This window comes from Lipophrys pholis, assembly GCF_963383615.2.
Source record: "Lipophrys pholis genome assembly, chromosome: 1".
Lineage (NCBI taxonomy): Eukaryota > Metazoa > Chordata > Actinopteri > Blenniiformes > Blenniidae > Lipophrys > Lipophrys pholis.
In genome coordinates, this window is record NC_137635.1 from 39,698,853 (window position 1) to 39,714,369 (window position 15,517).

At 42.3% G+C, this 15,517-nt stretch overlaps 2 protein-coding genes across 5 annotated transcripts; one reads left to right on the forward strand and one right to left on the reverse strand.

Moving 5' to 3' along the window:
* Nucleotides 1–924: 924 nt before the first annotated feature.
* fam78ba (family with sequence similarity 78 member Ba) lies at nucleotides 925–2,809 on the forward strand (the record flags this gene model as incomplete). Its single annotated transcript, XM_080474800.1, has 3 exons — nucleotides 925–1,202; nucleotides 1,381–1,660; nucleotides 2,567–2,809. The coding sequence occupies exons 1-3, from the start codon at nucleotides 940–942 to the stop codon at nucleotides 2,807–2,809; spliced, it is 786 nt and encodes a 261-aa protein (XP_080330926.1). The 5' UTR covers nucleotides 925–939.
* Nucleotides 2,810–3,739: 930 nt separating this feature from the next.
* On the reverse strand, nucleotides 3,740–14,847 carry slc35a3b (solute carrier family 35 member A3b). 4 transcript variants are annotated; one of them, XM_080474770.1, is made up of 9 exons: nucleotides 11,741–11,900; nucleotides 9,602–9,704; nucleotides 9,269–9,521; nucleotides 8,975–9,129; nucleotides 7,931–8,053; nucleotides 7,597–7,771; nucleotides 6,146–6,264; nucleotides 5,878–6,011; nucleotides 4,284–5,509 (listed from the first exon to the last, which is right to left on the reverse strand). In XM_080474770.1, exons 2-9 carry the CDS (start codon nucleotides 9,626–9,628, stop codon nucleotides 5,422–5,424), a joined length of 1,074 nt encoding a protein of 357 aa, XP_080330896.1. In that variant the 5' UTR covers nucleotides 9,629–9,704; nucleotides 11,741–11,900; the 3' UTR covers nucleotides 4,284–5,421. The 4 variants fall into 4 exon arrangements, 3 of the variants coding, with proteins under 3 accessions (XP_080330897.1, XP_080330896.1, XP_080330898.1); XM_080474771.1 differs by lacking the exon at nucleotides 9,602–9,704 and having other exon boundaries at nucleotides 3,740–5,509; nucleotides 11,741–12,035; XM_080474772.1 differs by lacking the exons at nucleotides 9,602–9,704; nucleotides 11,741–11,900 and adding an exon at nucleotides 14,775–14,847.
* Between the last annotated feature and the right edge of the window lie 670 nt (nucleotides 14,848–15,517).

Genomic DNA, 15,517 nt, shown 5'->3' on the forward strand with positions numbered 1-15,517 from the left:
CTGCCTCCCCACACAGCATCAGCACCTCCAAACCCAACAAGGCGACCTGCCTCTGGAAGAGGATGCTCTGCTGCCCGTGATGCTCAGCCGGCCCGCGGAGACTCCGTGATGAGACGGCGAGTCGAGACGGTAGATTCCCCGCTGCCCGCAGGTTCCTGCCGCCTCGCTGCCTCCATTCATGATGCACCATTCATGCGTCCCAAGAATGGAGCCACACGGCGAGGAAAACATTAAAAACAGCCCCCGACTGCCCCGGCGGCTCGCCTTTATAAGACCCGCTCATTTTTAAGAAGCGTATTTTCATGTGGGTCGGAGTGATGAAGACACCGATTTTGCCTTTTGAGGGCGCCGCGCGGACGTAGGGCGAATATACAAGGCAAAGCCAGGCAAACAAAAGACATCCAATCCCCCTCCTCTGACGCACCTGGCTGCCCTGTCGCCACTTGACATGACAGCACAGAGCCGGGAGCAGAGCAGCAGGATCAAGGGGCACAGACGTGCAGCCGGACGTGCGGACTCGACAGGGAACCGAGGAGCCGGCGGACGCTCGGCGGAGGAGCATCAGCAGCCCCGGGGAGGCCGGATTGCAGTTTCTGGGGACGAGCGCCAAGGGCAGTGCGGCAGTCAGCAGGCAGACCGGGGGGAGGAGGCTGCGGAGATCTGCGATACTTCCCCCCAAGGCAACACTGCGCTCTCACCTCCACATCATCCAGAAAATATGATGCTGGGTGTTTTTATGTTTGATCAATGGTGACTGCATTGCTCCCAGTCATTTTCTCTTTTTCTTCTTCCCTACCAATCATTGATGATGTGCAATTAAAAGAATAGACCTACTCTTCAGGCAAGGGTGGAACCCTGAGGGGACTGATGTGCATACTGGCCAGGTATCATTTGCCCCCTTCTTCTCTGGTTTTGCTCATTTTGCTTGTTGCCTGCACTATGGGCTGTATTCAGAGCATTGCATGCAAGCCCCGCATCAGACGGGAGAACATTGTGGTGTATGAGGTGTCTGCCTCTATTGACCAGTGTCCCACCATCATTGAGGAAAACTCACCGATTGTGCTCCGTTACAAGACACCTTACTTCAGAGCCTCGGCGGGAGTCGTGATGCCACCAGTGCCCCGCAATGAAACTTGGGTCGTGGGCTGGATTCAAGCTTGTACCCAAATGGAGTTCTACAACACGTATGGTGATATTGGCATGTAAGTCCACAGAAGACATCACCTGAATAACTTTTTGCTCTTTGTTGATATACACGCTACCGCACTCACATAAACACACATAAAGCATCAGAGAAATATCCCTGCACCTGACGTCTCCCCCCCAAAACTCCTCTCCTCTCCTCTGTCTCCCACTGTGCTCCTCTGCCCACTGCCACAGGTCCAGCTGGGAGTTACCGGAGCTGCGGGAGGGTCGGGTCAAGGCCATCAGTGACTCCGATGGTGTCAGCTACCCCTGGTATGGTAACACCACAGAGACGGTCACTCTCACTGGCCCTACGTCCAAACCGTCCCGGCTGACGGTCAGCATGAACGACAATTTTTACCCCAGTGTGACATGGGCAGTTCCCATCAGCAACAGCAACACACCCATGCTGACCCACATCACCAGAGACCAGAGTTTCATCACCTGGCTGGTCGCCATGAACTCTGTCACCAAGGTAGGCCCAAAACACACATTTCAACTCTTACCATCAAATCATAGATGTTTCATTCTCTTCAAACCAAGAAACTCCGGTAACACATCTTTGCTCTTGCATTTCACACCAACTCTGTTTTTCCTGCACTTTCCTTGATGGTGTAAAGTTACAAAGATCCTCGCTGTCTGCAACTCTCCTTAAAATAGCAATTACAATAACCATCAAAAATCAGTGCTGCACTCATGTGGTTGGAACTTTATACAATATTCAATGTTGAAGCCTTCCTGGAAAAGGTGGTCAACTTTGCCTAAAGTTGGTTAATGACTTAAGTAGAGGAAAATAACGTAGCTGTGTGATACGCCTGTATCTTTGTGGAATGCTGTATGTTCAAATGAATGGCATGATGTTTGAAATGATAGTCAGCCGTATGAGCTGTACGAGCAATGATTTACAGTCAAATGAGCTCAACAAGACACTATTTATTGTGCTTGACATAGATCCATCCAGCTGACTGTGGATGAAAGGAGGGAGTACGCTGGACAGGTCACTAGTTGTTCACAAGTCGAGCACAGAGAGACAGACAGTCATACACACTTCTGAAATATTTAGAGACACCAGAGAACCTCAAACATGTTTTTGGGCTGTAGAGAGAAACCCGAGTACCCTGAGAAAAGCCACACACATACAGGGAGAACACAAACGTCACACAGAAAGGCACCCAAGCCCAAACTCCAATTCTCACTGTGAGTGAGTGCTATAAACTCCGTTACACTGTGCGGCCAACTACTTGTCACTCACTAGTCATATCAGCTATTAGTACAAAAACAAAATGTATAATTGATCTTTAAAAAAGCACAGAGCAGGGGTCTTTATACACACCTGTCCATACAATATTACATCAGCATCATTCCACTTTCCCTCTTCCAGGAGCGGATCGTGTTACAGACAGTGCGGTGGCGGATGCGGGTGGACATCGCCGTGGATCCAGACATGCCCCTCGGTTCTCGGGCCTCGTTGGTGGGTCGCCCCTACCAGGAGCAGCCACACATCCTCAACTACCAGGAGCCCATCCCTCCCAATGCGCTTGGGAGGCCAAACGCCAATGACGCCCAAGTGCTAATGTGGAGACCGCGGAGGGGGGCGCCACTTGTGGTCATACCACCAAAGTAAAGGGGCTCCCAGTGGTTACAGAGACAAATCATTCACTGTTCTCTTTTGGAGGAAAATGGAAGCTGTAGTCAGATAGAAAGGTGATGAAATCACTGAGACCACCGTGTTTTTTTTTGTTTTGTTTTGGGGTTTTTTTTTTTATCCCTGGAGGATTCAAGTGGACTACTACGATAACCTGGAGTGGATATTACATCTTTATAAAAGTGAAAGAGCAGTACGGTGCTGGAGATGCATCCAACCCTTGACAAGTTTTTGGACTGCAATAAAGAGTTCTGCCTGCCTTTTTAGTGAAGAAGGAACAGTGTTTTTAGATGTTCTGCAAAGGTACTATACCACAAGACAAACTGCATCCCGCATCCTTATGTAGACTTTATTGCATGAGCGTGAGAGGAAGAAGAAAAACTCTCAATGAAGATGTTTAAGAATAGCATTTGTTTTGTATAACTTGATACCTGATGACCTTTTGATTGAAAAGTCAGCCAAAAATCCCTGTGGGCTGGTTGAACCTCGTCTGTGCCAACAAAGGCCTTCAGCACACTCAGTACCAGTACTAAAGGATGTATTCAGATTACTTTAAAAGAGACAAAGTATTACATAAATCTTTTTAGGTTAAGATTTAGCTCATACATTGATCAGATTGTATTAAGAACACCCACTTGGCATAAAAGTGTGGAAGAAAAACAAATGTTCTGTAGTTTTCACTGGGGTTTTGCTAATACACCAAACTTCTGCACCAACATACTTTCAAGTCATTTGCTTCTATTGTGCAGCTGATATTGTATTCAGACGGGCGACAAACCATCAGAGAGACGAGCCGGATCTGTCACTACCTTAAATAAATCATGTCAGCCGTGCTTTCAATAAGTGCAGCGTAAATGACTGGGGATAGTGCCAAAAAAGAAATTTAAAACAAGAGGGTGACGCCAGTCGGGAAGCATACATCGTTGGATATCCTTTATTGGGGCCAAACTGCACACAGACCAAGAGTAGATCGGATGCGATTCTAATCAGGCCACGTTGTAATACAAAGTTCCGTAAATATTTTCGGGGGGGGGGGGGGGGGGGGGGGTTGGGTGGGAAATCAACCAGTGTGTGTTTTGTTTTTCTTTTTTAATTTAATTTTAATTATAACTGGCCCTAGTCCTATGAGGCCATACCTCAGTATCTCTCGTGATATCAGAACTATTTTGCCTCAGATATCTGCAGATAAACACAGATGAAGGCGCTCTTTGTTTTATGGCTGTGGTCTGTCCAGTGGCTCATGATGGACTCAGTCCCAAGTCCCGGTCTGCCACTCCACACTCCAGCCACATGACTCATCCTCCATCTGTGCTTCTCTCCAGGTTCACATCTCACCTTCCCATATGCCTGCTTCTCATCTCCCCTCCCGATCCACCTGATCCTACATACACACTAGTGCAATGACCAAATTCACAAATATTCTTAGAAATCAACATCTATGCAAGAATTTTCTGACTGTAAACTATATTTGCTAAAACATCACAAAAAAACATGTTTGTTTGTTTTTCTTCATCTGTTCACAATTCTGCATTATCAGGGTTATTGCTGAATAAACATATTGGTGCAATCATTAAAAAATAATCAGAGGTTCAAATAGGTCATAAGAATTCAGTGTGTCTGCATTTGTCACAGCACCTCAGCTCACTCAGACATCTGTTGCTATAGAGACTGGTTTGGTTTTCACCGCAACTGGAGCTGGAAAAAAACAAAAAACTGTTGAAAATATTCATGGGTGTGCCTTGCTCAGTGTGTATGCATTAGTATGTGTGTGAGGGTTCTCAGAAACACACAGAGATGCATGCACACACATACACTTTGATGTGAGAAAGGATCAAGGCTTTAGCATAGAAGATGCTTTAATTTATTCATTTGTTCTTACATAAAAACCTTTACTTTGCATGTAAATAACAACAGAAGGAGTGTTCTTGATAAAAAAAATTAAAAAAAATACTCAGGCTGGGATGAGCAAGGTCAGAGCAGTCATACGTCTTTTATATGAGCTCTTATCTCATCTTGTGTAAAAAGAACATTCAGCATCTTTGGACAGAGGTAGCCCCTCCTTACTGCAGCAAGTTTGCCCCTTATTCCACCACTAGATGGAAGCTCTGTCATGGGTTGCTCCTTTCAGTCAGCTCATCAGCACCATAAATACAAATATTGCCTTGTAAATACATTCACTTTCTAACATCCCATATCCCATAAATATATAATTTGAATATTAAACTATAACATATTTTTCTACTTCCTTATGATGGATGCTGGTTTCATTATAATCTTTCCTTAAAAGTCCCTTTAAACTGCACATACAGTGTTTTCTCTCGGTGTACTCGAGTGTGATGACATGGCAGGTCAGCTTTACGTGCTCTTGCCAGTAAATCATAACAAGAAGGCTTACCAAGCAAACACATTGTACATTATTGCAGCAAACCGGAAATCGCAGCTGTACTGTGACAGGTTATGTTACGTTCACATTCCTTACATCCACAACACTGCGAATAGAGTCCTGCTCCGTTGATGGTGGGTGGCCAGCATCGTCTCTGTAGCGTAGCACCACACAGTGTGTCTGTCGCACAGTTCTCAAATGTCCCTCACTACACTTTGACTGTGCTGGTATGACCAGGCTTATAGCCGTAAATGAATGTAGCAGCAATGACCAGTACTGCCCCAATGAAAAACAACCTAAAGGAAAGACAGGAACAGGGAGAGGAAAACATTAGATGAAATACAATATATTCACTGAACAATCAGGTAAACAACAGAGTCTGTAGCTGTGCCAGCACCTCCGTGAAGTAACCACGCTGTGAGATTTGGGTTGTTGCTACACAACCAAAGAAAAGCAAAAGCCGGGGTTATTAGAAATGATTGCCTGATCACAGAGAACGTCTGCAACAAACCTCATGGTCACTGTAGTGGCTCCTGATATATTTTACCTTGAAGTAAAGCTGCTGGCACAGCTCGAAGGCTCAAGGCTGTGAATTTTTTTCTACCAATGAAAAGTTTCCAAAACAAGGCTTCTGAACAGAATGAATGAGCATGCGGATGTTTACCCAGTGGGAGTGAAGTCTTTCAACAGGAAATATGAGATGAGCGTAGACATGATGATTGACAGGGAGGTAGCAAAGCCTTTGAGGATGTTGTCTGCGTATTTAATAACAACTGCAACAACCAGACCACCCAGAGCCTGCAGGCAGAGACCACTGTGTTACAAACTGTCCAGCACACTCAGACAACAAGGAGGCAAGTCTGTAGGAGGAGGAAATGCACACGATGAGACGACTTGACAAATGCAGCTGGAATGCACAACATTGGCCGAACCTGTAAGATGACAACAATCCAGGTAATATGATTGTAGCCCTGGAATATCCCAGACTCTCTCACTCTCTGGATGTCATACGTCATCATCCCTATGAAGCCAAACGCAAAGCTGAACACACCTGAAAGAGATGCGAGAGTTAGCATCGAGAAAGAAACAAAGAAAGAAATCTTGAACCTGGAGAAGAAAATCTGCGCTCAGACTGATAACAAGGTCCTTCTCACTTTGAGTGTGGATTTTCTCCAGTATTCTGATTCAGACAACATTCATTCTAAATTGTTTGTGGTTGTGAATATGAATGTTAAAGGATAAAGTCATATAAAAGATGATGGATGGATATTAGAACTACACACCAAGTTTTTAAACCAAAAAGTAAAATGTAGAGATCTGTCAGTAGATGTATGGTAAACTAACTGTGACACACGATGGAATATCTATAAAACAGACAAGAACAAGCCCTGGCTTTCTGCTTGCGCATTGTATCATGGAAGTCAGCAAAAGCAAGGTCAGCAAAAGTATGCGAGGTACAGATTCTTAACTAAACAGCAGAATCTGTGTGCATTCAGCTGGCGGGTGCAGAAATGTCAAACCAGAAAGCAGATTTAAAAATAAAATAACCTCTGCAATGTGTACAGATTTATTATTTCAAGTAATGGCACAACTTAAGTTTTCTGTAGCGGTTTGAAGAGGCCCTGCACTGCTGTGCTGTTTTTTCACTGAAATACCTTTAGAGGTCGCAAACATACACAAGACAAATATTGCATAATTTATTCCTGTCTCGCCACCACACCAACAATAATTCAGCACATGCAGATTGAGTGTTTTTTGCAGTTTACACAGTTTGATTCAGCATGAAACTGTAAGCAAATACAGCAAATACTATAATATTGACTATATCTGCCAATCATGTCACAAAAATACTTTGGAGTTCATATATCATCAGGTTTGTTTAGGTTATTGGTATTATTCCATGTTCATCATGCCATAAGGTGGTGAACCATTAATATAATGCTGTTGAACCTGAGAAACCTGTTTCTCTGACACACTATGAACACAATCCAGTAGAGACAACAAGACAACAACTCACAATGCAAACAGCCTGAAATATGATGAGACTTACAAAAGTGACCTAATTACAGTTATTAACTGTGACTGTTGCTCTTTGGCTCGGTGTGTGACCACTTCAGGCTGAGGTGTGTCGGTGAATCTATTGTGTTTTTGCTCGAGAAACTAAAGGTGATGTGTAACTCGATTAAGAGCAGAATCAGACTGAACTCTATCCTTCGGGATTCAGCATGTGGCTGCTTTTTACGCAGAGAAAGTATCATGGACACTTGAGCAGCTTCATAAATCCTGATTTCATATCTGATGTTTACCTCTCTCACACACATCATCGCTCATCGAGCAGCTGTCAACTCACCCAACCTTAGTCAAAGAGGCCAAATCCACTCACCCAGCTGAATGTTACGCAGCCACACACTCTGTTTGGTTTCCTTGAGGATCCTCTCGAAGTAAACGCCGGCGAAGCCACTGGACACACAGGCCATGAGCACAGCCGTCAATCCCACAAACTGGGAGCCTGCAGAGAGAATCTTCTGCTCAGATTCATCTCCAGACCTGGTGGGCCACTGGAAAGGATCAAGCACAAATATTTAGACGTACAGTTCGATGGGGACGTCACATATGCACAGGGGGACAAAAAAAAACCTGCTTCACCATTTGCTGAGTTCATGATGTTGGTTCAGAGATAAGTCTTGAATTAACATGATTTTACAGTGTTTGTTTACCTGCACTGAAGCGACTCCCATCATGAGGAGGAGGAGGGAGAACCACTGGTGGCGGTCCAACCGCTTCCCAAGCATGGTCACAGAAAATATTGCCGTAGTCAGGATTTTCAACTGATATGTGACCTGTGAGAGGCACAAACACAAACAGCCACATGACATATAACAACAAATTAATAACATATAACAGCACATTTTGCAGGGCAGGCTTGAGCATGCAGACGTCCACGCAACAACAGTGTAATTAAACATACATTATCGGTTTTTAAAATTTTTATAGCTTCTTTTTTTCTTCATCAAGAACTCAAAACAGAGTTTTCTATCCAAAATTCAATATATTCCCAAACCAGACATCTCCAGATATTAGAATAGTCTATTTTGTTCTAGACAGTCTTGTGCAAAGTGTGTAGCTTACTGCCTTTGCTGCCAGGTAAAATTAACTATGTACTTGTGTTCCCTTCACTTGGACCCGCCTTAGTCACTCGAACATAGTTGTATTATTGAAGTGCTGTTCAGTCACGAACGAAAAAGATTTATGAACTAAACTAATGACAGGAAGAAGCAGCAACGAAACTACAGAAGAGAGCAACACATTAACAGCTTTGTGACATTTTCAAGCTCGCTTATTCATTCATCCATCTCCTATACCGCTTTTGTCATTTGATGGCAGACAAGTTATCCGTCCATCACAGGGGAAACACACACACACACACACACACACACACACACACACACACACACACACACACACACACACACACACACACACACACACACACACACACACAGAGGAAGCACATTTAAACCAAAAACTTTATTGTGCTGCTCTTTCAGTTTTTCTCAGTTTAGTTATTCCTTTAGTGCCAGGAATTCAATAAGACCAACACTGAATCACCAGCTCAGTTACATTATGCATGCACACACACGAAATGAACACAGACAAGCCATCCGTCCATCCATCCATCCGTCCGTCCGTCCGTCCGTCCGTCCGTCCGTCCGTCCGTCCGTCCGTCCGTCCGTCCATCCATCCATCCATCCATGTCTAACCTGATAGGTGGCTGCATCCAGGTTTGACAAGGCAACGTAGAGCAGATTGTTCTGTAGTGTGTAGATTCCTGCAGGGACGGCCAGTTTCATGGTCTCCATGGGCTTGTTCACAATTTGTTCCTTCAACAGTTGTTTCATTCCTCTCAAGCTGTATTCTAACAGAGAGCGGGTTGACAGTGATTCAATCATGGGACTGGCCACGGGATATATTAGAATGTAAATATACTTCACCATGAAGGTCCCAAAGAGAAGAAATCATTGGAACAAATAAACTTGTGTCTCTTTCCTACTCACTGTTGTCCATAAAGACCAGGATGGTGCAGGTCAGGATTTTGAGGACTTCAGCAGACACCACTGCAGAGGAGGCCAGGTATTGGTGTCCCTCTTCCTTCAGGGTACGAGAGTAGCGCATGGTGAGCACCAGCGAGGTGGTCTGCAACACCAGCACCCCCAAAGACACATATTTGAGCCTTGAAGACTGCACCGAAGACGGGACCATCGTGGGAGTCTCTGTCTGTTTGTCTGAGCTGGCCAACAGAGAAGTAGCCTGTGGGACAGACATAAGAAATGAGGCCTAAATCAGATTGAGTCGGAGAGGGAGATGTAACCTTGATTTCTATGTTCTACCTGTCTGAGGGACACAAGATAAAGCATGCAGTTTAGAGGTACATGTGGTGATGCACACTGAGTGATCCTGGTGCGGGAGCAAATCAATATGGCGGTGCATCAGCTGGAAAAAAGAAAAAGAAAAAGAAAAAGTAATTTGAGCTTTACAGGTGTGCGTATAGGTACTGGTTTGAAGAACTAGACCCATGCAGGAGTCTGATTTGCAGGATTTCGTGGATCAGTGCCAACCAACTACTCATGAGCAGTAGCGACACGACACTGGCTTCATCGTCCAAGAGGCGCCACCCTGAGTGTTCCCCACAAGCCACTACATCTCCCGACCGAACACATCGAGGACATCCTGGACTCAATCTGGAATGAACGGTCCATACATGATGGTCAGCTGGCCTTGGTGGGGGTACTTCAGAGAGTTTCAGGCATTACTGTTATTCTTTAATTCAAACCATTGCTCATCAAAAGATCTTAACTATTAAGATATCTTATATTTGACTTATTTATGAACTTGTATTTGTAGATCTGCATCTGGTGCTGCTCATGCTCATTTGGTTGTATAACTGTTATTGGTTTAGGGTGTGGATAAATTGGAATAGAGTAGAAAATGCTTTATTGATTACAGAGGGAAATTCTTTACATTGTTGCTCCACACACAATAGAATATAAATAGAATGCAATGTTGAAATATCAAAAAGGTAAACCTTGTTATGTACAAGGCTTAATGATGACTAGTATATGCATGGAGAGTGGCTTGACAGTAAAAAGACAACAAAAACACTATTTACAGAATATAGTTATAAAGTGAAGGAGGTATAAAGTGTGAAGGTCACAGGTTTATGTCCGTCTATGTTGTAACTGTAACCGTAACAATATATCAGCAAGGTTATTGTCTGTCACTGCCAAACAGCACAAGGGGGGGAAAGAACATAGTGTTCCTGAGTGTCCTTGTTCAAGAGCCTATATCTTTAGATGTATGTGGATCACAGAGTTTGGTACAAACCACGGGAGAAAAGAGAGAAATGAGAGGAGACTAGATAGAAGATAAGCAGGCTTTGGAAAATACAGAAAAAGTCATTGGTGAAGGACAATCAGGAAAAATGTGATCCATGAAGGTGACATGAACTACTTTAGCAAGATGAACTGAAACTGGAGAAGAAAACTCAAACCACCGCTACGTTTCTTAAACATGGTCAGTGTGATCACTGTGAACGAGCAGAAATTAGTGAATCATTACTGGAACAATGCGTGTCCAGAGTTTGCATGTTCATTGTGAATTTTATATATATAAGAGAGAGAGGGGGGGGGGGGGGGAGAAAGAGAGAGAGAAAGAGAGAGAGAAAGAGAGAGAGAGAGAGAGAGAGAGAGAGATAGCGTTTGTTTCTTTAACAGCTTTCACAAATGCACCAATTTACATTACATTTTTAATACTTTCTGACTGGCGCTTCCTGTTGTGTAATGCTAAACTCAATGTTTGTACACATAAAAAATGCAATCAACGATTTTGGTTTTTCATTAAAATAACAAACAAACAAACAAACACACACATACATACATACATACATACATACATACATACATACATACATACATACATACATACATACATACCTACATACATACATACATACATACATACATACATACATACATACATACATACATACACACACACACAAACAAACAAACAACCGAACAAATAAACAAACAAACAAACATGTGTTTTTTTAACACCATTAATCATCATTCTAAGAAGGGAAATTAAAAAGTTAAAACACTGCTTACAAATAATTTCAATTCAACATTTCTGTATGAATGGTGCTTCATATTGTAATAAACAATCAACGATTACTATAAATTACCACTTCACTAATAAGACGTTCACTCTGAGGATCAGTCTGACTGCAGGCCCGTTTCTATGATCCAAATGTTTGTCAATTCTTGAAACTTATTTTTTTTGTTGTGTAAATAACTCCAACAATTGTGCCACTGCTGACACGTGCCAATAACCACACGCTCTGTCCCCATGCATTGAGGCTTCAACACGTCTGATTTCACTTTCACCACAATTGCTCTGCAGTTAGATTGTAGATAAGCAGAAACAAACTACACAACTGGCTAAACCAACAATATTGAGACAGATATTACCAGATTCATATTGCCAGTGTCCTGGAGGTCTTCTGCAGAAAGACATTCTTCCTTCTTTGGTTGAACATTTCCTGAATCAGGCATCTCATTTTTTTTTCTAACAGCACCACCAATCCTTCCGTCGTTCTGTCACCGCCTCCACATAGCCACCCCCCTACCCAAAAGAAACGAAACTATGATGTACAGCAGTAGAATATGCAGGCAACACTACACATGTGCAGCAATGTCACGCCTGCTATCGTTTTCTAACAACCTGACCCGAGCACCTTCTCTGTTTTTTACAAGGTAAAATTGTGGGTTTGGCTCAGGTACGTTGTTTGCATAGCTTGGTTATTAACTTCTTTCTGCCAACACTACCGGCTGCCACGTTATCTTTATAATCTTTGCCCAGGGGGTGGACCTTCATGTGGAGATTTGAAGCAGCTCCTCATTTCAAACACACACATGAAGTATTTTGTTGAAAAGTAACTGACTTTTTCACTTTGAGTACTAAACTGAGAGACAAAGTCCTCTGCGTCACATAATATAAGGGGGTTGTATAAGGTGCCCCGGTGAAAAGAGGATGTACAACAAGCCACAAAAGTAAAAGGAGTGTTGACAGAAGAGGAGGTGTGGCGTCTTCAACACACTGACCTCCTTATGCAGCTGCAGAGGCATGACTGCACAATCACCCTCTGTGTGGCAGGGTGGGAGTGTCCTTTACACACGACGCTCACACTTTTCTATGGAAACACACTCTGGGAGTGCCTCCTTGGTCAACAGCTGCACTCCTGTTCGTTAAAATGCCTCTGAACATTCAATGTCTTTATATTTTCAGTATAGATTCAAAAGAGTTTACTCAGGAGGTTAGTGGAATAAACTGCACAACATTTATTAAAGTCAGACGGCAAAGAAAATACCTACAGCTTCTTAAGTTGAATAAAAAATTTAAAAGTAAGTAGTTATTACCTGTTTTTTTTTGCTGTTGGCACATTTGCTGTATTTTCCAAACATTCATGTCTTTGTTTAAACTCTACCTGGCCGTTTCATTTGACCTTTTATTTCATTCCTATTTCTTGTTTGGCAGTGTGTCATCTGCGGTCATTTTAGAAAGATTTGTCTGTCAAATCCCTTTTAAGCTGCTTTTGAAGGTGCGATATGAATAAACACATTTTCAAGATATCAAAATCAGCTACAGGAGACTGCAAACCGAGAATATCACGAGCAACCTTGGCTGCCATGTCTCAGCGTCCTTTCATTTCACCCGCTCAAACAGTGCACCGAACACAATGTTTCCCTTAAACGAATGACCTCGAAATACAGCTATCATCATGAATGAGAAATCAATCCAACAGATTTCACTCATTACGTTTATTCTTTAATTATTATCAATTACAAAAGACACGTTTATCCAAATGTTACCAACTTAGACTTTAACGATCGGGCAGCAAATCAGACATTATTCTAATCAGGCATTATCTAGCCGGCCCCTTTCAAACCACATCCAAGTCAGAGAAGGAGAATGGGATCTTTCTCAATGGTTCAACGTTCTCTTCTCTTATACTTTTCTTTAGATTCTATAAACAAAAGAAATGGTAACATTTCATTCAGATAATAAAGCCCCAAAGTCAGAAGAATCCAGACTGATGTGTTATTTTAGAGCACTTCAAGCTTGTCTGCTAACAAGCGACATGAAGACTTTCCACTTAAACAAAGTTCTGAAACTCACGGGAACCAGCTTAGGTGATCATATTAGGGAGCCCGACTGGCCGTCAAACACACATGGCTGGATTCCTGCGATCTGTATTCTGTAGGAGGAGGATGACAAACACAGATCTACGACACATATTACCTATATCACCTATAGCAATCAAAGCAAACGTGATATCTCAGTGGTGCCAAAGGTTGAATCAAGACAGACTGAGTACTGTGTGTTTAACTGAACTTAATTTCCTGACCTTTTGTGGTGAATGTTATTCTTCTCCAAAGTCTCAACTCCAAATCGGTGTGGCATTTCCGAGCACATCGGTGCCTTGAAATTGATTGAAGGATCTACGTGGACCCAAAGTGGACCGGAGGGTTACCGGTTGTGGGAAACACTTAAAGATCTGGAGATTAAGATTTCATAACTCGCTTTAATGTATTTCGTTCATTTCTTTCAAAACTTTAATGTGTTTCTTTTATTGATATATTTCTTGTATTTTGTTGTAAAGCTTTTCTTTCATTTCCTTCATTTCTATTGTGTGAATGGTGCTCTATAAATAAATTTACCTTAATGCCTTGCCTTGCCTTGCCTTGCCTTGCCTTGCCTTGCCTTGCCTTGCCTTGCCTTGCCTTGCCTTGCCTTGCCTTGCCTTGCCTTGCCTTGCCTGGCCTTGCCTGGCCTTGCCTGGCCTTGCCTGGCCTTGCCTGTTATTATTGATAGTATTTAGGTTTAGCCTGTGACCATTATCACCAAAAATGACAAAAGACAGCTTTATTTCAACACAAGCCATTCAAATACAAAATACATGTTTATTCATCTACTGTGCTGATCAGATTAGTTGTTTACATTTTAAGTTTTGTCTTTTCATCTGTCTTTTAAATACTATATCTCAGAGTATATTTACATTATAAGCATGGCATTGAATAGCCTCTAAGGCAAGGCAGACGTAATTCTAGAGCAGCATTCAGACACACCCAGAACCATGGTCCTACAGAATGCAAGACAATCAACAATAATAACATTTGTTGTTCTCTGCTTTTGTAAATATAATGTGATCTCACACTCCCATAGTCTTCCCCGGTTAATAATTAGACCTAGAAAAGAAATAGGGCAGATACACTTACAACATGTCTGTGTGAATATTGGGTGTTTTCTTTGCACAGCATTAAATAAAAGTCATTTTAAACCACTAAATTGTTTATAAAGAAATGAGTTCACCTTTTTATGCCACAAACTTATTAGTAGGACACATTCAGCCCTTTCAGTAAAAAAGAAACCAGGACATCCAGGTCCAGCTTAATGTGATCAAACCTGCATAAAAAACAAAACAAGCAAAAAATCTCAACTAACCTGTTGCGAGATCAAGTTATTGTGTTTGTAAGGAGCTTCAGTCTGACACAACCAGCCACACCGGCTCAACTCCGAGGAATAATGAGATGAAATTACATCAGTGTGGTCTAAACACGTCTGGTGAATTAATTCCACCAATGAGAAGAAAGACTGTCAGAGGCTGGTTTCACAAGACATTTCTCACAATGAAAATGAACTCATATAAAACCGAGCACTAAATATTGACAGCTTTCTTTCTTAAACACTAATAATGAGGTGTAATGATCACCTGGAGTCAAACACAGATAAAGAGGAGTTATTGGGAATGATGTGAACTGATCATTTAAAAATACAAAAAAAAATCTAATATTTGAGGAGAACGCTTGTTATGATATAATAGTTTACATGTCAGTTATCCAGAGCAGGTGAACCCAAAGCCAGCTGGGATCGGCTCCATCACCCTCAGAGCTATGGTTGGGTAAAGTGATGTAGAACAAGCATGGATGGCTGGATAAATATCCTCTGATAGCTGCAAGTGATTTATTATGAGGTCAGGAGATTCAGACAGGTAAAAAAAAAAAAAAGTCTAAATCACTTATATTGTGGAAAGTAAAATAAATATATTTAAAAAATAAAATCATCTGGCTAAATCCAAATTTGTATAATATCAACTTGAGTGATTTGAAAACAATGGAGGTGAGCATGGTTTGATTTGATTTTCCACGTTTTATGCCTGGACTTGAATACAGGCAGCGAAATCTACT

Excerpts from the sequence above, each read along its gene's own strand:
- slc35a3b (XM_080474771.1), bottom strand. The coding sequence starts at position 11,824 with ATGCCTGATTCAGGAAATGTTCAACCAAAGAAGGAAGAATGTCTTTCT. Across the intron at positions 8,054-8,974 it reads TGGATGCAGCCACCTATCAG|GTCACATATCAGTTGAAAAT; the intron begins GTTAGACATGGA and ends TGCCTCTCACAG. Across the intron at positions 7,772-7,930 it reads TGGGAGTCGCTTCAGTGCAG|TGGCCCACCAGGTCTGGAGA; the intron begins GTAAACAAACAC and ends GATCCTTTCCAG.